Consider the following 24,958-nt stretch of genomic DNA (forward strand, 5'->3'; position numbering starts at 1 on the left):
AGCAGAACTAATCTCTCTTTCAAGTCAGCCATTTCATGGGGCCTGCACTGCAGTCAAAGCAAGGCAGGGGAGCCGAGGGGAGGTGTCTCTTGGGCTGCAGACACAGCCCAAGTGCAGATCCCCATTCCATGGACACTCAAGGGATAGGAATCACCTCAGCCTTCATAGTCACTCCAATGGGTTACAGCAGGGGCACATCCAAACTGGCTTTACTATCATGTGGCAGCGAAGTGAGAGTCATTGTGAGAGTCTACCTTTACCTGGAGTCTGCCACCTTTACCTGTCTGCTTGTGATCCCAGCCTCGGAGGAGTTTGGTCAGTGGAGCCCAGAGACCAGTGGAACTCACCTGCAGCCCAAGGAGACACCTGCTGGCAAGGAACAGCTGAGCGTGCTTGGAAAACCAAAAGTGTTTGCACTGAAGTATAGATACACTGAGATACACAGGTACTGCACAGAGATTCAGGTTGTTTAAAAAGTAAGTTTTTAAAAAAGCTTTATTCCAAACAGCTGATTAACCTGTCAAGGATTTAAACTGATTATTCAATGCTGTCACAAGTTTCTAATGAGGAAATGTATGGGTCAGAGCCTACATGTGGGAAGGACCTGTTGTGTGCTGCTGAGAGGGTGTCCAGAGGGAGCCCCCCGCCATTGCATCAATGCACTGAGATAAATGTTCAAAGGCACCAGCCACAAACCAAGGATAAGGGCTTACACAATATATTTGGCCAATTCTAAACAAAAAAAATATTTCACACCTTAGAGATTTTTATGCTGGTTTTAAATTGGTTTTAAATTAATTTTTGTTTATTTCAGTGTGTTTAAGTAGGGGTCTTGTGAAGACAGATAAAAAAGCATTCAGACACTCAATTTATAGCAATAGTTGAATTATGCTTGCAAAAATTATTTCTGCTTTAGCAGAGCATTATGTATTTTGTAACAGTTCTGTGTTTTATGGCAGCGTGCATTTACCCATTCACTGTCTGATCAACAGGGAATTCCACATGTGCAAGTGGAGACCACAGAAACTAAATATTAGCTCAGACCTTTTAGTAGATACATGTGCTTCTATGTGGACTGAATACCCCAAAGAGTGCACAAGACCACTCTCAGCGGTAAGGAAAGGAACCTTTCAATTAGCCTCTGCACACAGACATACCTCTCATGAAACTTATAATCATGATTCAGGCTCTAAAATAGTTTCCTGAAAGCCCCATGCCATGCAGAAGAGATCAAATATTTAATGAACTGAGAATGTTACATTTCTGTGTAAACAGCACAGCTTGTCTAGTTTTCATCATTTTCCTTAAATAAGGCCTTGATCATCTTAGCTGTGATATGCCCATCTGATTTACCAACAGTGCCCTCTTCTCTGTGGCTCCCGCTTGGCATTTCTTCTGTTTCCTTACAAGTAGGTACAGCTTTTCCAACCACGAGCAGCTTTCTCTTCAGAGGTCCCAGTTTTGAGTATGCCTTAAGAAGAAAAAGAATATGGTTCTTTTGCAATTTCAAAGAAAAGCAATCATTCTTCAAAAAAAAAAAACCAAAAACCAGCAACTTTTATTTTTAAAGCAACTGTAGAGGTGCTGCTCTGGGGCTGTGTTTGATAATGTCAGTAATAATGAACTTCTTTTGCAAGCCAACTCATTTTAGGAGGCTTACAGCCCTGTTGCCCTCTTCTCTCTGTTTTCACCAGTATCACCTTCTCCATAAACCAAATTCTAATCTCAAATTCAGTTCTGTGAGAAGAATTTAACTAATGCAACAGCTTGCTCCTTCCGAAAAGAGAGAGGTCCAAGCCCAGCCATGTGCTTCTGCCACATCTGCACTGGCTCTGGTCTTCTCCAAACCTCTGAGTCTGCTGGGCTAGAGTCCATCAGCTACAGCAAAGACCAATGTGCACTGTTTCCTCAACCCCCATAGTTTGCACCCCGGAACACCTTCATCCTGGCTTTCTGTTGAAGGAATATTGATCCTTTAATGCTACTGTGCAACACAGATTCTGAAGGACCTCTTCACTGCCATCCAAGCCAAGTAATCTCTCATTAGGTGACATTCAGAATTCTTTCTAGGGGAATTTCATCCTGACACTCCATGGGATGATTCCTAGGACACCATTCAACTGCCAAAGCACATGCCTCATGGTATCAGAGATGCCTGAAAGCATCCAAAACTTCCACATGGGGCTGGTCCTTAGGAGAAAGAACCTGTGCTCTTTTGGCCCAGCATCTGAAGGGCATGGACCTAAATGTCCCAAACAGCACCAGAAGACTACAGTCCATATGAATTGCCCAGCAGGTAAAGGACAGTGGATGCCATAACCATTGGAAATAGAAGGGTCCTGACAGTAGCTCATGCTCCACAGTGGAAGTGTGAAAGTGTGTTTGGGTCAGTGGAAGACCTGATAACTTTGACTCATACCTGGAACTCTTCTTCATATTCATACAACAGTCTGTCCGGTGCTGGAGTGAAGAATTTTTTCTGCAATTTTTCATCACTGTCTGGAGGCTTCTTATCATACCGAATCTTTGGAAAGGCACTTCTGAGGCTCTTTCCATGTGTCTTTACTTTTTAAAGAGAAGAAAAAGGAAGTGTATGTAATAGTCAAGCCTTATGGAAGTCAGAATCAGTACTTGATATGAGCATTGCCTCCAATCTTTAATATGGCTTAGCCCCAGTGATGCAAAGAACAGCTTGGTAGCATTTTTAATTGGCAATTCAAGCCAAATGCTCATTTACATTGGCGATTTTTATGTGTTTTTTGTTCACAATTTCTGATCAAGACCCAGGGATTGAAATTGATTGGAAGTTAGAAGTTATGGATCTGTAGGAGGGGGCGAGGAAAAAATGAGCTTTTATCAGTTCAACTTAAATCCTGCAGAGCTCTGAATAGTTAAAAAGAATAAGAAAGGCAACAAAACCAAGTATAAACTTCTTCTATACCCATGTTTGTGTATATATAGGTACATAACTACAAGTTCCTGAAACACAGTCTACTTATAACTCTCCCAAAGAGATCACATCAGTAGTTGACTCATTCTCAGGATGATAGAGGATTTTGGACATGGACTGCCAAGTTACAGGTTAGCCTGCGACTGTGAGCCAGCTTACTGGAACAAAGCCTTCTCCTCCAGGTATCTATTGCAAAAGTCTAGCAAAGGTGTTCAAAGCTAACATGTGTTTAATACAGAAGTCTTTGTCAACACTTTTGCTGGTGCCTGATGATTTCAAAAGGCCCACCTATGGCTGGGACATATCAGAACTTCAACAAACTTCTTCATGTATCTATAACTGTATGACTTCCATTTTTCTAACGTATCTCTTTAATTTTAATTAAAGAGCTATGTTAGACTCATCTTCTACTTTTTTCCATCCTCTTTCTTCTACTCACACAAAGATGTAAAATAACATTTGTGATACTGAGGAATCCACAGAGACTGTCCTAAACAGATAAGCACAGGCTCATGCTCATTCTTGCTTAATGCTATATCCTTTCCCTGGCCACACCAACCAGAAGGGATGGAGATTCAGCCCAAAATTCAGTACTGCTTACCAAAATTTCCAGTTCAGGTTGAGCTCCATGTAACTTCATCTGCTCTTGATAGGGATTTAGTTATAATTGAACTCTGTTTTACTGGATGAATGACTGCCAAGTGCATGTACACCTAAAGTGAAAGTCTACATGGAGTTTAAGAGTGTCCTCTCAGGGACAAGCTATAATGAAGTTCCGATATGGATCAGTAAGAACTGCTTAAGATATGATTCATATCTTCATAAGAGATGGCCAATCCTGTAAACTGTATCCCAGGGTAGCTCTAGATGAGTAATCATATTCCACAATCTAAAACCAATTTAAATTTAAAAACTGTATTTCAGATAGATTGCGATTTTGTCTCCTTATGCAAATTACAATCTATCATGGCTGTGGTGGCTGCAATCAAGAGGGAAATAAGGTGTTCTCCATGTCAAACAGGTGGTTTGAATAAAAAGTTTCAGAAATAAAAAGTCTGTAAACGTTCAGTAACTTAGCACTTATGAGTTTCTGACATTTGCATTACCTGCGTATTTTCTGTTTTCCCTTTTAATTTCATCCTTAGGAAGTTCTTGCAAGCCAGCTCCCTTTGTATGAAATAAATGCCTATGGAGTAAAAAATATAAAGTGAAAACCATAATAGGGGTCTGAATTTTCTCTCTAAACTGTCCCGTGCAATGATTTGGGGTGAGGGGGAGGCTACCCTTTCTGAGAGCCACTGCTGCTTAACCACAGAGGCAGAGAATAGCGCAATGGTTCAAAAATGCAATGAAGGCAGCCAGGTAGCTTAGTGGTTAATAAGCTGCTCTTTTATTCTTAGTGCCTTAGTTCAACTATGTCCATGAGACTAAAAGAAAACAAATGTTATAGTCTCCAGTCAGTCCAATATTCAGACCACAGCTGGCAGCTCTCATTTCAAAGAAATCCAAAGTTTGGAAAGGAGAGAAAAATGGTCACTTTTTAAGACTTGAACTTTTTGTGCAATATGGCTAAAATCACTGAGCTGGGACTGGAAACTGAAGATGGATCTCTCAACATTGTTGGATTGTGTTTTTGATACCATTAGTGTTGACAATTTGTAGCTAAATTAATCTTTCTCCAGGGAAAAAGTTAAATTATTTCAACACAAAAGAAGCCAATACTACAGACACCTCTGCAGACAGACATTTCCCAAGGTCTCTTCCTCCCTCAGTGTCAGATCATTTGTTTCACTCAAGATTGCAAACCCCCTATATATTTGCAAATTAATCTTCACATCCTTAAACATTTTGCAAACAGTAAAGAAAAAAATCTATTATTCAGCACTTAGTCTGAAAAGCTGGGGCTGAGACTATCTAATTGCAACACAAAGAAATTATTTCCAAGCCTAAGTGATATACCAAGTGAGTAGTGTTAGGTCTTAGTAGGATTAATTAAGGACCCAGTTTCTTCCCTGAAATTCAGTACTTGAGGAGTCACAATCTTACTGTCATCCTTCAGAGATACCGCTCCCATGTATACTCAGTCAAAGTCTTTCCTCAACTAGGAAACTACCTTGGCTTTGATGTGGGAGAGCCCAAATAGCTCTGGAGGCAGACAGGAGCATTATCTTAAAAAAAAAAAAAAAATCACTTTTGAGTCCATAAAAGCATTATTTTACCCTGATACTCTGAGATGCTGAACTTTGATATCAATCAGTTTTGCCACTAAACTGGTATTTTCTTCTTCCAGGAGCTGGACAAAAGCTTTCAAATCCCTTTCTTCCTTTCGGTAGATCTTAACCTTTTTGACAATTAAAAAAAAGAATAAAAGAAAGTCTTAGAATTTTGGAAAGCTTTGATAGCAACTATCTTACCTGCACATACCTAGGAAAAATGCAGCTGTATCAGCAAGATTGCACATTTGGAGAGGAAACATAATGACACATCTTCAAACAAAAGGAAGGACTCTCTGGTTCTTTCACACCTTTATTAGAACCCTTTTACTGTCACAGCACACGTGTGTCAATCACAGCCACACATTTGGGCTATGCAACCTGACAGCAAAACCGTCTTGTATAGTCCAACAGGTCTGCTAGACAGCTCTGGATTTTTCTTTTTTGCCTTCACATCAGAGCTTTGTGAGAGGAAAAGCTTCTTTGCAGAGGTAAAGTCAGGGTCTTACTCAGCAAGTGTTGTTTTTTTAATTCCTTCCTATACACGAAACCTTCTTACCCAAAATTAGTGAAGTTTTCAGTCTAAGGTACCACAACACTTCTTCCCTCAGAGGGTGGTGGTGGGGCTCTGGAACAGGCTCCCCTGGGTCACAGCCCCAAGGCTGACAGAGTTCAAGGACAACGCTCTCACAGTGGGGCTTGTCAGGACCAGGACTTGGACTCAATGATCCTTGTGGGCCCTTTCCAGCTCAGGATGTTCCATGGTTCTCTGACATTGGCTAAGCCCCAGGTACTATTTGCTTTCAGACTGGTAATTGCCCCTTATCACTGTGGAGATATACTGACCAAAGGATGCTGGTTGTTCAGTTCCCACAATTCCTCCCACTTCTGCTAAATACCAGCAAGTTCTTACCCCCTTCACAGGGGAGGGGAATGTACTATGGGAGAGATCTTCCCAGAAAGCTTAGCCATATGCACGTGTTGAAGAGCAGTGCCAAGCGATCTGAAAGCATCCATTCTCATCAAAACCAAATTAACCCAGCTATAATCGTCCAAATTTGCAGTTAAAACTAGTTCCAACTTCTCCCAAGGATTACAAAGGTGAAAATGACTGGAAATTAACCAGTAACAGGATGTGGCTTGGCACAGTGAGGTGATGTAGCTTTGCACTATCTTGGTGTGACACAGTAACCATGGAAAAATGTGACTGAAGTCTCCAAATCTGTTTTAATTTTGGAGGTAACTAATCTAGAGCTATTTTGGTAAGTCATTTTTCAGTTCAGTGGCCAAACTTGAAAAAAAAAAAAAAACTGAGACAAAACTTAAAGTTTTGGTTTATCACCCCCAAAGGAAATACTGAAACAGTCTGTCAGATACATATAAACATTAGTCTGAGAGAAAATATTTTATCCATGTAAGAAAAGCAGGGAAAGTGAATGGGTGAATTCAGAGGACTGGAGAAGTTAGTGATAATAGTTTTGTTTTCCCCCAAAATTCAAAGCAGTAATTCATAACATAGGAAAGTAGCAACACAGGAAAGTAACTCATAACATAGGAAACTTCTACTTGAGAGGAAAGAAATCCAAATCCCTCAGCTCTGAGGTGAAGGCCTGTCAGGACATAAGAGTACTCCAAAGTGCTCTCTTGTTGGCACTGCTAATGTGTGTAAAAACTGTAGGTGTTCAGTGAGACAGGGAGAAGGGAAGAGAATTCCTACTCATTCAGCATGTACAGATTTGAGCTCCTGTTTATACAGAATAAAACATTAATTCTTTCCCATTTCTTTTCCCTACCCTCATTGCTTCAGAAGTTGTGGTTTGGACACCTTCCCTGGAAAGTTAAAGATGCATGCTCAGAGCTCATTAAGGGGAAGAAGGAAAGCTGTGTCCCTTCATACTGGCAAGTACCTTAAATTAGTAACTAAAATGAAGAACCTCTGCCAGGTTTGTTGATGTGGCATGGAAAAGTAAGAAGTACATTTATTAACTTTCCAAAAAGCTCTGCTCAGTTCTCAGCTGTGAGGCTGTAAAAGTGAGGAAAGGCATTTCACCCACCAATCTCATGCTCAGATTTGATTGAAACAAAGAACCTATATTGATTGGAATAAATAAAATCAAATTTTGACTATGGAAAAAATTAGTTTCCTAAATCTGGCACACAAAAATATTTTCTTTTCAAGAAAATTACAGCTATTTAATATATAGCTCTAAATTGTCATTAAAGGTCAGTATAAAAGCTATCAAGCAATTGATTACAACCATATATGATTTTGATTTTCCTCTCTTCACTGTAGAGTCCCCATGGTTTCTTTATGGCCTTCCATTTAATGTCATCTCAAGCCATTTCTCAGAACACGTTTCTAACATCCATATCCATTTTCTTTCAATACAACAGCACTAGAACCTTAATGCAATTCAAACCTCCCCTCTTCAGCTACTTACCTGGTTGATCCTTTATAGCATCCCAGTCTCTACAGATAAAAATCTTTAATTCTATGGAACATTGTAGTTCTTCATGTAACAGCTTGGGCAGGAAAGGGGGTCCTCCATGTGTGAAAGCAGATGTTCACCTCTTACCTTTATTCACCACATTGCACTGCTTTCTGCTCAGGATTAGAGATTAATTACTGGAAAATTGCTCTCCTTTGCCAACAGAAGTCTCCTGAGGCCCATGACTGGAAACAGTTCTGACCATAGGCCACAATATTTCAAACATAAACTGCCATGATAAACTGCAGGCAAGCAATCCTCTTACCTCTTCTTTTAGCCACTCGTTCTCTTCAATCTCTCTGCGACAGTTTTTGTCTAAGTATCCCACAGCATTCTGAGAAAACACAATTTAAAATAATCTCATCGGAGAGCAACACTTTGACAGTCCTGCACACCATAAAGAAGAACTGTCTGCTCTTTAGCAGGAAACAATTAAGATACATCCACACAACAGACTGTAGCATCCCCTGAGGGATTACAAGGGGATTTACTTCGCAAGGCCAGATGTTTCTCCTCTATCATCCTGCCTAGAGCAGATTATAAGTCAAGCAATTTACCAATATTTCTTGATTTCCCATATTAAAATAGGACATTTTCCTTTTTGCCTAATAAATTCTTCTGTGTTCCAATACTGCTCAAGTCTTACTGCTTTCAGAAAATCAAACCTTCAGCTATTAAGAACCCCAAGTAAAATCCCAAATGAGGCAGTACTGCTCTACAACAAGTGACCTAAGCATGTAGAGGTCTGTGCTAATGACCCAAGGCTACAATTTAATTATTGATGTCAGTAAAGTGGAAAGGAAGAAGTGGGGGGGAAGATGCCCCAATAGATCACCATAAACACAGTCCTCTGGATTGTATTCTGACATGACTGGAAATTCCAGCACTGAAGTCAGGGAATTTGAACACCTAATGGGCCTAGTGGTTTGTACTGAAGTATAATTTGCATTTTGTGAAAGTAAGAAGTTGTCACCAGAACTATTTGTAAACCATGTTTTCAAATCAGAGCTGGCAGAGATGACAAAATCGTAGTGAATCAATAAACCTATATTTTCCTGAGACTGCACTATTGTGACATTTAAAAAATGTTGTACTTTACAAGTACAGTGAAACCTTTTTTTTCAAATTGATGTTTATTTTCATGCAATCTCTTTGTATGTTACTGCTTTTTGAAATCTGTGTAAATGTCAAAATCAAGGCTGTGGCAAAAGCAACATGTTCTCAAACAAGCCTTGTCAGTGCATGGTGCCCCAGTTTCCCGTGCATTTTTGTAAAATGCCCTCACATCTACCCATTGTTATTCTGGTGAAAAAAAAAAAAAAAAAGGTACATGTATGTATAGCAGTAACCAAATCCATATGTACCAGGATTTGCAGGTTATTTTACTCTCAATTTATTAAAAAAGTTTGAAGTCTTAATATGAGTTAAAATAATTAATAATGCAAAGTACATGTATCCCAGCTATAACACAGGAGTTTTTTAAAAAAGCAAAAAGAATACCTTAAGAGCTTCTTCACTGAGTAATTTCATGTGCCTGTCAAACATTTTCTGATTTTCTTCTCTCACAACTTTCAAAGCTTCGCTATAATATTCTTCAAAACAAAAAAAAAAAAACCAGAGAAATCAGAAATCATTATTTGCCATCAATTTTTCCTGATAACAGATAGATAACTGACATGTCATTACTAAACTGCAACTTATCAGTGAGTGTCACCTGCACAGATGCTCCACTGAAAAGGATTCAAATATCCTTTTCCAAAGAAATTGTCCTTCTAAACCCAAAGAACAGTGGTGCTAACGACAAAACTAGCAATTGGAAGTGGAACAGAAATTATACATTTCTGTTCACAACTGCAACAGCTGAGCAATTCACTGCTAACTGAGCAGTGATCCAAGCAATTCTCTGCTAAAATATTGGCATCTTAACATTAAATTTTGTCTATCAATAGCAGAGCTCCTGGAGCCATATGAGAGATTTGCTTAGAATTTTTTTTTTTTTTTGACATAGAAGCATACTGGATCTCATTATCCATATGACATTTTTTCAGATAGTTATTATAATGTGCCTAATAAATTTTCTGACTTATTTAAGACTCTGAAGTTCTAATTTGACAGCAGGACAAAATGGAGAATATATTTGCTTCTACCATTACTTGTGGTCATTATTTAGAAGGTCTGTCTTACATTGAACTGAATAGGTTTGGCTTCATGTTCTAGTCACTTGCTATTTAATTATTTCATCCTTCCTTTTAGTTCTTTTATTTTTTTCTCTTCTAAATAGCTCACTTCTGCTTCATATTTCTTCCTTCTAAAGGAATGAATGAGATTATAGCAATTTTCTATGAAGGAAGGCACAGCACACTTGTTCCAAAGGGTTGAAATTCAGTCTTTCACTGCACTTGTGTTGCAGACAGCCTATTTCTGATCTAGCTGTAAACAAATATCTGCTCATGGATGCACTGTGGAGTCAAAGGCAGTCAAATATGAAAGGTGTATTAGTAGTGCATTAATTATTAATTTAAAACTGTGGAAGCTGGACTCCACCATCTAGACTTGGCAGAATGAAAAGGAAGTACTTCCATGCTATAATGAACTCACTCCTCCATTATTTCAAACAGCTAAATACTTGGAGAATGAAAAAGGAGAAACTGCGTGTCTGAACAGTTCCTCAAGAGGCTATCGTCCCTAATCCTCTCACTGCAACGCTGTTTTCCCCACACATCACCTGAATGTGTGGCTCTCTTTTGCTTCCTCTCCTCTCCAGCTGTTTTGCTTAAAATGTCACCACCAGAAAAAATGAACTGTGCCAGTTACAAGCCCTTCAGTGGTACACACAAAGACAGAAACCTGTTCACCTATGCTTATTCTCTAAGCCTGTTACACATTCAAGGTGTGAACAAGCCAAATTTGTTGCTGCCTTGCTCTGAAAGCTAGATAGATTGAAAGATAGATTTCTGCTGGAAGGCTGTACTCTCCAGACATTTTCTAGGTTCAGTTTTAGGGAGTTAAGCAAAATAGTATGATAAACATCCAATACTGTCAGCATCATTTTCCAGTATGTTATGCAGGCCACTTACATATGTACCACTATAACATGACTTTCAATAAATACACTTCTGTTGGACCATGAATTTTTGTTAAACCGTGACATTCTGCACCCTGTGGCATGCAGGAGATCAGACTGCCTGTCCCTGCTGGCATTCTATATAACAGCCCACTCTCTTTTTCATTTCATATTTCAGCAGCAATATAGAGAAGTTTTAAATCAATTAAGAACACGGAAAATGCGTAATGAAAAAACCCCAACCTCTCCTGAATACAGACATGGATATCTGACAAGCTATCTGGACATGCAGAAGTCACAGAGCAGATCTTAATGGTGGTAAAATATGTTTTGAGAGACAAAAAGATAGCTTATTCACAGTAGCTGATGCCTGGTAATGGCTGGCACAGAATATACAGAGACCCTTAGAGCAGTGTCACTGCCTGTTACTACCAGCTGCTTGGCTGCGGTCACGCATACTGAGAGGGACATAAAGAAAGAAAACCAGGACATCCTTCTCCTGGATTATATAACAGCAAAACATTTAAATTATTTTAAAATAATGCAGTAATAAAGAAATCTTTGTAAAGCACTCAGCACCACAAAATATAAGCTCTCAAATGAATTCCACTGCTGTGACTGCGCTGAAACAGTTCCCAGTACGTGTCTGTGTGTCTGTGGGTGACTTTGCAGGGCCTCACACTGTGTAAGGAGGAGGAAAAGCCCAGACCACTGGCTAAAGAGCTCCCTCTAGTCCTGCATGGAAACCAGTGCGCTCCACAGAAAAGACTGTTCCAAGAATGAGCTCATACTACTTTCCTGTCAAAGGAGCCTTCAATATTGAAGTGCTTGTAGATGATGAGAACTAACAGCAGCAGAGTCAACATTTTCAAGTGTGACTGCTAAGGGAGCCCTCTGCGTAGGTGACCTAAATATGTGTAGATTTATTTTTACAAAAAAACTGCTATCCTTCTCAGTAACATTTTTTTTAATGGGTGGCCTGTATTTTAAAAGAAAACCATCAGAGGACCAGCTTATCAGTTTCCTGAAGTGTCATCACTTCTGTAAACTTTGTCAATTTCTTTAATAAAGGAACTTTTACAGAAAGAGAAATAAAGAAAGGGAGTCCTAATATTTTTCAGGATTATGCAGCCCATCTTAGGTGCACTTAGAAAAGTTCATGCAAATTACTAGAAAAGTTGATACAAGTTACTTGAACTTGATCTAAAATTAATTTTATCATTTAATTCCTGCAGGCAATATGCAAACACCCTGTAAAACTTGCATCACACCAGCTGTAAACTGACCTTCAGTTCTTTCAAGTTCATATTTGACATCTGCAATGTCTTTTTCCAGACTGCTAATCCTCTCAGCATGTATTTTACTTCCGACATTTTTGTACTCCAACCAATAATCTCTCTCACGCTGCTTTTCTACAATTTTTTTCTTCGTTTCTTCAATTTGGGAGCGCAGATCTATGAAAATAAGAATGTTAAAAGACAAGTTCATTACTGATTTATTGAACTGATAATTCCTACAATGTCAACTTGTTTAATAAAGGTCCTTTCTCAGGGAATGGAAAAGGAAGGGGGATTCTTCCACACTATATTACATTGCAACCTGATGGCCTTACATAGTTTCAAGGGCCACCATCATTGCTGAAAACAGCTTGATCTTATTCTTCCAAAGAGAGACAACTGTTCTCACCAAAATGTTATAACCAAGATCACGTGTCTCCCATAGAGAATCGCAGGGATGGCAGCTGGAACTTTCAACACTCAAAACTGGTCTTTTTCCCCGCCATCAATAATTTTTTATTTTTAATCTTCAGTAGAGGCAGTGCTTAGGACTTTCATGAGTTTCATAGAAGAGGAAGCCTCTGTACTTGCACAATACATCACTTGATTTATAAGCCCTCCACAATCTCATACTAAACTGAGAGAGCCCAAGTTTGGGAGAGGAATAGTTTTATACTTTTTATACAACAAAGAAGTTGAATCTCTACCTAAATTGCAAAACAACAACAACATGTACTTAACCCCAGGTGTGTAAACTGCAAACGACACTACCCCAGCACACAACATACCTTGAAGAAGTTGTTCTTTGTCCTTCACAAACTGAAAAACTGCTTTCAGTGACTCTTCCACATCATCCCTGGTTACAACCTCCTTCTCATCTCTTTTTTTCTCCTTTTCTTCTATTTGCCTTACTAAGCGCCTGATAAGCACCTTCTGTTCTTCATTCAGAACAACATTCTAAGATAGAAGACAAAGCTGATATTAAAATGCTTTCAGAATGACAAATTTAAGCAAAAAAAGTAACATCTGGCCTAGTGACAGATGAAATGCGAGAATACCCAGCTGAACACCTGGTCTTCATATTCTGAAAGGTTAGAGCAGAGGGGAGAATTTGCAAGGCTCACATACTTCCTCAGTAACTTCAAGATCACTGGAAGGAAATGAGAGACAAATGACAGCTGTACTTGGTACATCCCACCAATAATCCTCCATTGCCTGGAAATAAAGGTGCTTGTAGATAATTTAATAACAGTGTTTCTATGTAGGAGCTATTTGCTTCATGTCGACATTCCTCATGAGAATGTACCATCTTCATATAGAAAAATCAGGAGACAATCAGGTCACTTACATATAACCACAGCAAAGAGTCTTGTCAGAGCTGAAGTTAGTAATACATCCTGATTCCACAACTGTGATCATAACCCTTGGCCATCACCCTCTCTAGTGACACTCAGACTGTTTGAAATTACTGATTGTGCATGTTTGCTCCCAAAGGGTACCATACAGGAGCAAACAAGTAGTAAGTAAGTAACAGTGAGTAGGCAGTAGAAAGAGTCTCAAGCATTCCTCACTTCTAGTATTAACTCTAAACCGCTCAGAAACATTAAGCAGGAAATAAAAAATGGAGCTCAAAGCACTGTCAAAACATGATTAAATTAAAACAATAGCACTTCACTCATGCCTTAAAGTACCCTGCTCAATCTAAAATATAGAGTCTTTGAAAGACCATGAACTAGTAGCAAATTGGGGGAATAACTGTAGGAAGATAGCTGGGGGTAAAATTAGAGGAAACTGAGAAGTTGTACTCACATCCTAACAGAAGCTGTAATAGTATGGAAATTATAGAGTAAAATGCAGCTGCTACTGTCTGAATGGAATGTAGTTGGCATGCTTGAAACCAATTCCATGATGACACCCTAAAATCTGCAACCACAGCCCCTGCTAAGGGGGATGGAACAGAGGGTGGAACAGAGTGAAGACACTGTGGCCAGGCTGCATAGAAATCTTTGCAGGGAGGGGAGCTCAATGGCACTCTGTAGCTGACAAACTGCACAGCACCTGTCAGCCAGGGGAGAGCGGAGAAGATGAATGACTACAGTCACTCAAGCTTCACCTAAACATAAAGAAATAGTATGGAAGTAAGTTAGGAATGGGGAGAAGTTTGGGAAATCCATCATAACTGCTGGGATCAGTCATGAGGCTGAACCTGTCTTCTCCCCTATAGGGACACCTGTTGGGTTAGAACCATGCTCTGTGAGCACTGAATACTTTGGATTAGAGCTTGTCTATGTGTTGCTTTGAATATGCTTTTGCAGAGAGATACTATCACTGAAAATCCTCAAAACTTAATCTGTCACAACTTTATGTTAATTAAGTGCATTATTCCATAAACTGCCAGTGTGAGCCCTTCACCGGCACTGGCTGCCAGTAACACACTCAAACAAACTGGGGAGACTCACTGAGGGGTCACAAAGTGGGGAGACCCACTGAGGGTCTCCCCCTATGCTGTTGCTCTGTGTCTCTGAACAAGGCAGTCAAACCGCACTCCGATCCAGCAGTATAACCACAAGAGACATAAGACCCAATAATCATAAAAGCCTTCAGATGCCTGCAGAAAGAAGAGCAATTGCCACTTCCAGTGATACTCAAGCCACAAATCAAACACCATCCAGGCTTCAAGACTGAAAGAAGTACCACAGAAAGCCAAAGAGATGGATGCTTATAAAAGCAGGGCAAGCATCAGCATAGGAAAGACAGAGAGGTGTTGTTTCAATGTATGAAGTGCAGGCTGCAACATGATGCAGAATAAGGATTTTTTGAGCATTTTCAATTCATTTCAATATGTGACTCTCTAATATCTATTTTCAAAGTTCACTGCTCACAGTTATCAGATGCCATATTATGGCTGTTTATATACAGCTCATATGCACGGTTCTTTAAAGTGTCACTCGGGTGAGAGCAGTAGCTACACAACCTTGTTCTAAAAATTACCCAAAACCAATTCTTAATCCATGAGAACATGTGTCTTCATCAATCAGTGCTAGAAATCACAGCTAGCAAATAGCATGATGGTCTTTCTTCTTTATTCAAATTTTATTGTAACTAAGCTTGCAGCAATAACTAGATTCTCAGAGAAACTTGTGCCATTCCATTACTTCAGAAGTGATTCAAAGAAGCTCAGCAATTCTCAGTGCTTAGTTAGGTCTGCTAATACTACTAACAGAAATAAAATTTATACCATTTATTCTTCCTGCATTAAAATATTGAAGAATATTTGTAGGACTGGTTAAAAGGTATATCTGAATGTACAGCAGGAAAGGTACCTACTGAAAGGGGGCTTGCTGTCCTGCTGCAGAGAAAAATACCAAAGAAGGGAAACAAAGTCGATAAAAAGACTAAAGCACAAGTCTGATGTGGAGCAGCTAAGGATGTTTAGTCTGGAGAAAAGGAGGCTCAGGTGGCACCTTATCTCTCTCTACAACCACCTGGAATGACTTTGTAGCCAGGTGGAGGTTGGTCTCTCCTCCCATGTAACAAGTAACAGGGCAAGAGGAAAAGGAAGTTGTGCCAAGTTTAGATTGGATATTAGGGAAAATTTCTTCACTGAAAGGGTGGTGAGGTATTGGAACAGGTTGGCCAGGAAAGTGGTGGAATCACTATCCCTGGAAGTGTTCAAAAGACACGTGGATGTGGCACTTGTTGACCTGGTTTAGTGATGAACACCATGGGGCTAGGTTAAACAGCTGGACTTGATAATCTGAGAAGTCTTTCCCATCCTTAACAATTCTGTGATTCCATTAAATGTGCGGGTGGTTATAAGGATCTCTTGTGCACTGGAAAGCACCTGCACTGAACTCACTTTACCTTAATGCTCTGTCCCATTCTGTAATGTTCTACTCCTGCAGCTTCTTTTTAGCATGTTATATTTAGGACATTTATGCTATATGTCACATTTAATTCAGATAACACTTTAACTTTCAATACATAAAGTGACTCACTAACTCTAGTTTCATTGACTGTAACAAATTCACTGCAATAACTAATTTTCAAGTATGTAGTATTCAAATGGAAAGAATAAAACTGAATCTATGAGTAAGAATACGACAAATAAAATTTGTTGTATAGTCACTTACCTTTTTAATATTTTCTTTGATCTTTTCTTCCAATTCTTCCAGATGAAACAAAACCCGTGCAATTGCTGCTTCTTTTGCTGCAATGCTATGAAGAGAGAGTAAAGAAAGAGACATTCTTACAAAAACATTAGAGAAAGGAATGCTATTTAAGCAAGATTAGATGTAAAAACTACCAAAATGTTTATTTTCATATCATATTGCTAGACTCATTTGGGTAAATACCACTGTCTGCTTACTACTCATAAAGAAATTATTTCCCACATACATCTGGGCCTGCATATTAGTCTGGATTTCATACACCTACAGAGCAGCAAACTCCCTGGTTATATTGTTCCTGTGTAGCCTCCTGAGAAGCTGGAGATGGTTTCTTCATTCTCCATGAGGTTTAGCTGACCTCTTACACAGGTCACTTTCAGCATAAGGTAATTTGTGCTCAAAAAAATATTAGTCTAGTATTCTGCACCTCTGTTCCCAACATTCATTCATCATATGGTGCAATAGAGGCAAGTATTACAATTATCACAAAGTCTTTTATTCTTTTAACAGTTTTTCTTCCTTCAGTTTTTAGTTTGGGGTGCTTTCTTGTGGTTTTGGGAGATTTTCCCTTCTCTGTTGCTTTCAGCTGTTTCAAAAGATGATAATATATTTCCTAGTTAATTTGCTAAGTTTGGATCACTGAATCATGCAAATTGCAGGTTACTAAATTTGCATCCTCTGGTGTCATTGTGCTCCAAGGTATTCTTCAGGTTTCCTATTAAGTAGAAAGATATTAGTTAGAGAGAGACTAGACCAGAGATATGGGGGTACAGTGGTCATGGCCACAGCAAAAGCACATCATAAGATTGTTGTTCCTAGGAAATGCTGAAATTGAGAACTTTAATGAAAATGCAAAATAACAAACTCCCTAGGAACAGTGACCAGTCTTCAGTGAAAGGAAATAAAAAACAGGAATGGAAGTAAAATAAATACTACACACTTGACAAATCCTAAAGTGGAATGTGACAGCTATTCACTTGTATGATTATCCACCTTTGATCAGTCAAGTACAGAGAAGTTACAGATTACAGAGGTGAAGAGAGCAAGAGGGACAGGGAAGAGAGTGGGAGAAAGATAAAAACAGCAAGAATACTTTTCTTCCCTTTTTCCCCTATTGTTGCTGTAGAAACTACATATTCAGAAACACCTATTTCAGTGGAAGACTCTCCAGACAAATGAGTCATTTGCTTAGATATTAGCATATGCATAACAATAATTTTAGCAGAAAGTGGTAGTTTTTTTTCTCAGCCCAGTCATACAGTTTCCTTATTTCTTCACAAAATAGGTGAGTTAGTTTTGGACTTTTCAGAAGGTATTTGTTTGTGATATGATTCAGCTAAATCTAGGCTATTTCACTATGGAAAATTGTGCTCTGTGCTCTGTAAAATGAAACAGGAAAATCCCACATAAACCCTGTGAACTCATACAGCTGTCACTACAACTATAAGAGCATACTTTTTAGTTTGCTTATTTCACTTGTCTTTTCCACACCAAGGCACTACTCCTTGCTCCCTAAATGCTGATAATCGTTGGATATTGGGTGTTCCTGAGGTACTTCCCTTTCAATTTCTGTCTCTTAGATAAAATTCATGAAGCTTATTTTTTCTCCTTTTAATCATTTACTCAAGAGACTAGAAATCAAATAAGTTGGACAGGTTTGTAACTGCTTCAGGTATTTCCCCCTTGGCTCTTATTTTCTTCTGCTTGATTTTAAGAGACCTTTCATTTATTCATCTCTTACTTTCAAAATAAAACACTTTGTGCTCTGCTCTCAGCTGCACCAAGGAAGACAAAAAACTGTAGGTCTTGAGATTCTGGCTAGTGACAACAAACCTCCACGAACACCAAGGAATCCTAAAAAATACAGTCAAATGTGATTTTGCACCTTCAGCATTTCTGATCAAAAGCTTGCTACTAACAGAAAAAAAGTCAGGGTTTTTTTGTTTAAATATTTTTTTCCCAAGTTATAGGCTAATGGCATAAACTTTCTGACCCATTTAATTGCTTTCTTACAGCTACAGTTTAAAAAGTGTACCTTTCTGAAACAGTCTCAAAACCTCAAAACAATCAGCTCAGGCTCTAAATTGTGTAAGTTGTCTTTGTTATCTGTTTTCTTTATTCACATATTCTGTATGAGTGAAAAGTTAAAATATTTTAAACCTACTGATATTCTAGTAAGGCTTCTGGTAAATCAGATTCAGGGTCTTGAATTTGCTCTTCTGGTTTCTTCTTTTTCTTACTCTCTTCCATTTTTTTTTGGTTTTTTTTTTTTTTTTTTTTTTAATACTTGTGCTAGAAGTGAAAGAAAAAAGTATAGGGATGAATAATTTACAAAACATTGTGTATTCACTGGCATTTGTCACTTATGACAAGCTTGTAACAGTTCTGAAATAAAAAAAAAACAAGCTGGGTTTTTGGCAGCAACAATCCTGCCCAGGGTAGCACTCAGGCCCATATCTACACACATATACATATATATGTGTGTGTATATATACATATATATATGTAATGTATACATATGTAATGTATACCTGGGTAGATACAACGGTGTTTATCACCATTACTGACTGCATCCCTTGCTACAGGTTGTCTTTTACATTCTTGCAAATCAAACCAGAAGTTGCTCCTTTTCCAGTCTTTGTTTCTTTATGATGCTTGTTGTAGCAAGTCCACTTGTTCACATGCCTCTCTTTCCCTGTCCTTCTGTTCTCCTAGCACTATGAATAATCTCCCTTTCACCACAACTCTGATACCAGTTTTCATTGTCAGAGCTGGAACAAAAGCACTTTCTGAAGGGATATGCATGTCAGCAGTATTCCCCGGGCATGCTGTCACAACCACCAACCTCAGAATTTGACTGACAATTAATAGTTCTGCAATGGAACTGGTAGCATATATTATACAAAATTAAAAATGTCACAAGAAAGGGCACTTATAAAAAGATTCCTTGCTTTTAGCAGTCCCATAATCAAATTTTCCAAACCAAAATAGTTTATGTAATATGGAATGTTTTATTACTGAATGAGTAGAAACATTGTATATAACCTGGTTTTGTATTAAACTGCTTCTCTGAATTTAAATTCTGAATTTTACAATAACAAGTGAAATTGATTAAAACTTGTTCTGTGACTAAATACAGCAGGCTGGATACTTTTTCCTGTTAAAATCAGCACAAGTAAACAGGAAAAAATATCAGTAAAAAGCCATATAAGCAAGACTGTAAAATCAACGGAATGAAGTGAAACTAACTTATTGACAGATACACTGCAATCCCAACACTGTCCTATGCCTTCTCACCACACTCCCCATACCCTGAAGCAAGGCCATGTCAGCTTTCTGTATACAAAATAACTTTCTATCCTATTTCACATACAACCTTTGCAGTTTCCAATTCAGTACAATATTTTTTCATGAAACTTATGAAACTTCCAAACATCCTAAAGACATGGCTGTTGTAAGACTTGAGATTTAAAAGAAACCCAAATAAACAAGTGAATTAAGAAAAAAATGTCACTGAGGCAGGGAGTTAGGTACTTTGCTCCTCTTAGACCCCTTTGATGTTTCCAAACCAAATGCACAAGTGCAGGACACACTTGTTAAGCATAAAAAAGAATCCATCACACTTTTTCATTGCAGAATTAACTGGACTGCTATTGATTACATTTCCACTTGAACATTTATTTTACTGGTTTTCCTCAGAAAGTGAAGATCACCAGAGCACTCCCTAAGGTTTTCTTTAAATTGTTTCTGTCCCTTTCACTAAATGGATAATCAAATTCCCTACTTAAAACTGGATACAAACCAGAAAATTTTGAGTAGAAGTATTTTGAAAAGGCTTAAGGTGTTTTTTTTTTAACTACAGACCCAGATGAGCTCCAGTGATATATTTATGAAATTGTTCCCAAGTAGAGAGGAACAAGAAAGCCTCCAAGCTGTAAGAGGTGAAAAAACACATGCTACAATAAAGGATTTTGCAAACCATAGAAAATACTCACACATGAGAGAGAGAGGAACATATTTAAGGGGACTGAGGACTGACTGCACATTTGAAATGCACAGGAGAACATTTACAGAAGGAAATATCTATTTCTTCTCCCAAACAAATAAAATTGTGAGGCTCTTGACTGACCCCCTTTATAAGCACCAGCGCTGTCTCAAGCAATAACTTCACTGTCATTGTATCCTTAGAAGGAGCAGGCAGTTTCCTGACACAGCAACCCAACTACAGTGACTTTCCAGACACTCTTTACAGAGATCACTTGTACAGCAGCTCACCAGCTCACCACTCTCATGAGTCCAATCATTATCATTAAATTATCCAAACTAGCACTTGCACTCACATAATTATCCCCATATATTGAGCAGCTGCACTACCAGAAGCCTCCACTCCCTCAGTCCCCAGCATTTATAGACTCACAGAACACACTGAATTGGAAGGGACCTGTCAAAATCATTGAGTCCAACTTCTGGCCCTATCCCAGACATCCCAAAAATTACACCATGTGCCTGACAGCATTTCCAAATATGCCTTGAACTCAGCTTTAGGCCATCCATCCCCTCGGGTCCTCTCACTAGAGAGGAGATTGGTATCAGCCCCCCTCATGAGGAAGCTGCAGACTTCGATAAGGTCTCCCCTCAAGTCTCCTTTTCTCCAGGCTGAACAGACCAATGACCTCAGCCACTCCTCATATGGCTTCCCCTTAGGACCCTTCACCATCCTTGTGGCCCTCCTTAGGAGGCTCTCCAATAGCTTAATCTCTTTCCTGTGACGCACAAAACTGCACAGAATATCCAAGGTGAGGCTGCCCCAGTGCAGAGCAGAGCAGAGGGGACAGTCCTCTCCCTTGCCCGGCTGGCCATGCTGTGCCCGATGCACCCCAGAACCCACTTGGCCCTCCTGGCTGCCAGGGCACTGCTGACACATGCTCAGCTTGCCATCGACCAAGACCCCCAGGTCCCTTTCCACTGGCTGCTGTCCATCCTCTCACTTCCCATTCTGTCCGTACACCCGGGCTTGCCCCGTCCCCTCCTTACACTATTCCTCCCAGCCCTCTTCACCACCAAACATCGCAGCGGACAAAGCTGGGCCACCCCTCACCGAGGCCAGCGCCTCGCTGCCCGCAGGCACCAAATCCCGCTGGCACAGTCACCCTGTGCCTCAGCCCCCCGCCACCCTTCCCTCCACGGCCGGAGAGCCCCCTGAGGCACCACCCCCCGGCCCTGCCCGCACCCCGACCCGCGTCCCCCCTCACGGTGCCCGCGCCCCGGCACCCGGCCCGCACCGCGCGCTGTCTCTGCCCCGGCCCTGCCGCGGGCCCCCGGGCACGGCCGGGCCCTGCCGCGCGCGCGCCCCGCCCGCCGGTCGCCATCGCGACGGAGCCGGGCGCCGTGGGGGCCGCCGGCGCCCTCTGCCCCGGGAAACGAGAAGTACGGGAAAGAAAGGCTTGCGGGACGGGCTGGGTTTCGCCCAAATGCGGTGCCAGACTGAAATCCTCAAGTTGTAGTTCTCGTCAAGAAAGAGAGCGTGTCCCAGCTCCGTACTGGGACAGTCCCACACCGAATGTGAGCAGGCCACCCGACACCGCAGAGCTGCTTTCTCAGGAACCAGCTCCCTCAGTCCAAGGCACTGCGACGGAGCCTTGGGTGGCTCTTGTACTCCAGTAACAACAGCCAGACTCTGTGGCCTGTGTCCCGTTTGCTCCACATCAGAGCAAAAGGCCATGGCCAGCATGGGGACAGGGCCCAAGAAGGTGGAAAGGAAGGCTGGGGTCTGATCCTAAATACTTCTGCTTCTCTCCTCCTGGCCAGTGGACTGCAGTAGATTTTGGATAGGCTCTGGTCATTTCCTTCCTACATAGGATATCAGTGCCTGAGCCATGTAATCCTGGGAGCCATAGTCAACCACAGAAATAAATTATCAATCACTAAAGTGCTGCTGTCTGCATTCTTGGGCAACACAGAATCATCGAAAGGCTTGTTGGAAGGGACCTTAAAGGCTTATTGGAAGGGACCTTAAAAATCATCTCACCCCTCTGCCATGGGCAGAGATATCATTACTAGTTCAGTTTGCTCAGGGCCCCATCCATCCTGCCCTTGAAAACTTTTAGGGATGGGACATCCACAAGTTCTCTGGGCTCTCCTCTCTTAGTTTAAAACCATTCACCCTCGTCCCATAACTATCTGCCTGTATAAAAAACGTCACTCTTCCTCTTTTTGATACACCCCCTCTATGGACTGGAAGGCTGCAGTGAGGTCTCTCCATAGCTGCTTTTTCTCCATGATGAACATTCACATTTACTTACTTTGTTCATAATTCTTGGCCATCCTGTGGGAATTTGTGTTTTCCTTTGACAAGTCCTGTTTGACATAGTAGAGCAGTCTCTGTAATTAAGACATGTTCATTAAAGTAAGGACAAAAAATGCTTTTAGTCCCACAGGCAGAGATCTGTAGCCATGCTGCATAAGACAGTAAATTTAAAGATGCCCTGGTCACTGGCAGAAGGATTAAATTTGTTTTGTTTGGGAGCAAAATAGAAGGGAAATGATCAGGCCCTAGTCATGCACGTTTGATCTTTGAAGCTGTTCCTTTCACGTTCCTTGATTATTATCAAGCCAGTCTTTTTCTTACCACAGAGAGCACCATATAGAGTAATAGAAATTCTCCACACTCTTTCCTTTTACAGTTTGCACTTCTGGTATATATTTTGTTGTCATGTTTTAAAATAAATTTGAAATGATTATAAAATATTTTTTAAGGCTTACTTTTTAAAGACTCTGCATTCTTTAATGTGTGAAGAGAGGGACCTTTGATGGGCTGAGAGCTCCTGTGGTGGACTTGGGGGCAGCCAGGCAGGGTATTTCTCAAGCTACTCCACTCACCATTATTACTCTGCCTTCCTTTGTGCATGTAGAGAACTTTTAATGGCATAACCTAAGAGTGTGGAAGATTTTAAAAGAAGAAAAGAAGTTACCTTGATGCCCAGGAACCAACTGAAGGATGAAAAGCAAGGGATGATGTGGTCAAAGCCACCTGGGAAATGTCACTACAGCCATTAAATGAACAACATCAGAGTTGGCTGTGATTTGCGTTAGTTCATCAGAGAGCAGCTCAGTGTCAAAGGCAGTTGAGTGACAGGAGGAAACTGGAGGAAGGGAAGCATTATCAGCTCAGTTTGCTTCAGTGGAAGCTACTGTCTCTTCAACTAATACCTGTCATTTTGTAACCACACCAAGGCACTCACTAATTTTTGCATTATTGGAAAAAGATGGCATGACTTCCTTTTTACTTTCGGAAATCACTAGAGAGTTAGACACGCTGAATGAGGGGGTGAAGGAAGAAAGGTGATCTGCTTTCTGAATGTGATAGCAATATTACTATGCAAGGATACCTGCAGTCTTCATTAGTTTGGGTCTTTTTCCTGAAGGTGCTATAACACTCTTTGTTGCTCTGCAATCAAAACCATGCTTAAATCTTTTGATTGTGCTGAGAACTTTACAACTCTGTGACTGTGTCTGGGGAACAAGAGAGGAAGGTTGGTAGAGTATACCCTTCTGTGACTAATTTTTGTTCTCTTGCTGCCACCTTGAGAGTGTTCAGGCACAATTCACTTGAAAAAACAGCTGTTCTGCGCTTACATAAAATGAGTAAATTCTTCAAATCTGCTGAACAACTGCAGAGTAGCTGTGGAAACAGACTGGATACTGGGTGCAGACTTTTTCCATCTGCAGTTACTGAGGAATGAGTCTGAGGGTCCTTCAGGTATTCCATGTTCTGAAGGTCATTCAGATATTTTCAGTTTCTTCTTTATGAAGATATCAACTGGCAACTGGTCTGAGCTGGGGCAGTCCTTACACACATAATCCCACAGATTTAATCTGAATCCACTTTAAGAACACATCACTAAATTAAATTTGAGCAGGAGAGCTCACCTATGTATTTTAACAGACACAGCACACACCACATACACAGTTTATCAGCAGTCACTTCTCACGGTGCTGGAGACCTCTGCCATTTAGCAGCAAGGAGCTGCTTTTTCTTAAGTTTAGGTCCAAAGTCCTTGATTAGAGGGGGAATTGTTTTGGGTAGTGGGTACACCAGACCCATCAGTTCCAAGTCCATCCAGCAGGGGTCAAGCGCACTCACAGCTGCCAGCTGATACAACCTGCCTGGTCCTGAACCACTGTTACGCTCATACCTTCCTTCTTCTTCGGAACTGCTGCGAGAGGGGGGAAAGAAGTATTTCACACGAGAGTAAAGTATGCTCCATCTAGGAAGAGTGTCAAAAGGGCTTCGCATCACTTCGATCTGCACTGAACAGCACTTTAGTGTGGGTTTGAAGAGATACAGCTTAGTATGCTGCATTGGGGTGAATAAAGAGGATATGTAGATGAGAGGTGATTGAATGAAATTATTGAGGGGAGCAAACGGCTTTTAGTCTTTCCCAAGGTCTCCAGTTCACTCTGATCCTTGTGAGCTGAATGTAAGCCTTACTAAAGGCTTATAAAGCCAGAATTTTACTGCATAGTGCATGAAAAACATGTTTTAGTTCCTTATTTTGTCATCAAAAAGGAAGAGCCGCGTATCAAATGCATGAAATTGAAAAGACATGTAATTGGCCAAGACTTTACACCAATGCTATGAACACTAAATTTTCTCTAAAAATTGGTTCACCATATCTAAGTTTGAGAAGGAAGTGAAACATAAGAATTTATTGTTAGCAGGAAGCCTGGGCTGATGGTGTAGGATTTGGGGAGTGAATGGACTCAGGCTGGGAACACAGTGGGGGTGTAATTTAA

The 24,958-nt window shown here is 40.3% G+C and overlaps 1 protein-coding gene across 1 annotated transcript; it reads right to left on the bottom strand.

Moving 5' to 3' along the window:
• Positions 1 to 477: 477 nt before the first annotated feature.
• On the bottom strand, positions 478 to 21,528 carry CCDC83 (coiled-coil domain containing 83). Its single transcript, XM_059838466.1, has 11 exons — positions 21,445 to 21,528; positions 18,327 to 18,454; positions 16,127 to 16,211; positions 12,782 to 12,950; positions 12,003 to 12,170; positions 9,153 to 9,244; positions 7,918 to 7,986; positions 5,170 to 5,291; positions 4,057 to 4,136; positions 2,420 to 2,565; positions 478 to 1,471 (listed from the first exon to the last, which is right to left on the bottom strand). The coding sequence occupies exons 2-11, from the start codon at positions 18,410 to 18,412 to the stop codon at positions 1,286 to 1,288; spliced, it is 1,203 nt and encodes a 400-aa protein (XP_059694449.1). The 5' UTR covers positions 18,413 to 18,454; positions 21,445 to 21,528; the 3' UTR covers positions 478 to 1,285.
• Positions 21,529 to 24,958: the final 3,430 nt, after the last annotated feature.

The sequence above is a fragment of the Haemorhous mexicanus genome, chromosome 2 (genome assembly GCF_027477595.1).
Source record: "Haemorhous mexicanus isolate bHaeMex1 chromosome 2, bHaeMex1.pri, whole genome shotgun sequence".
In the NCBI taxonomy this organism is placed as follows: Eukaryota; Metazoa; Chordata; class Aves; order Passeriformes; family Fringillidae; genus Haemorhous; species Haemorhous mexicanus.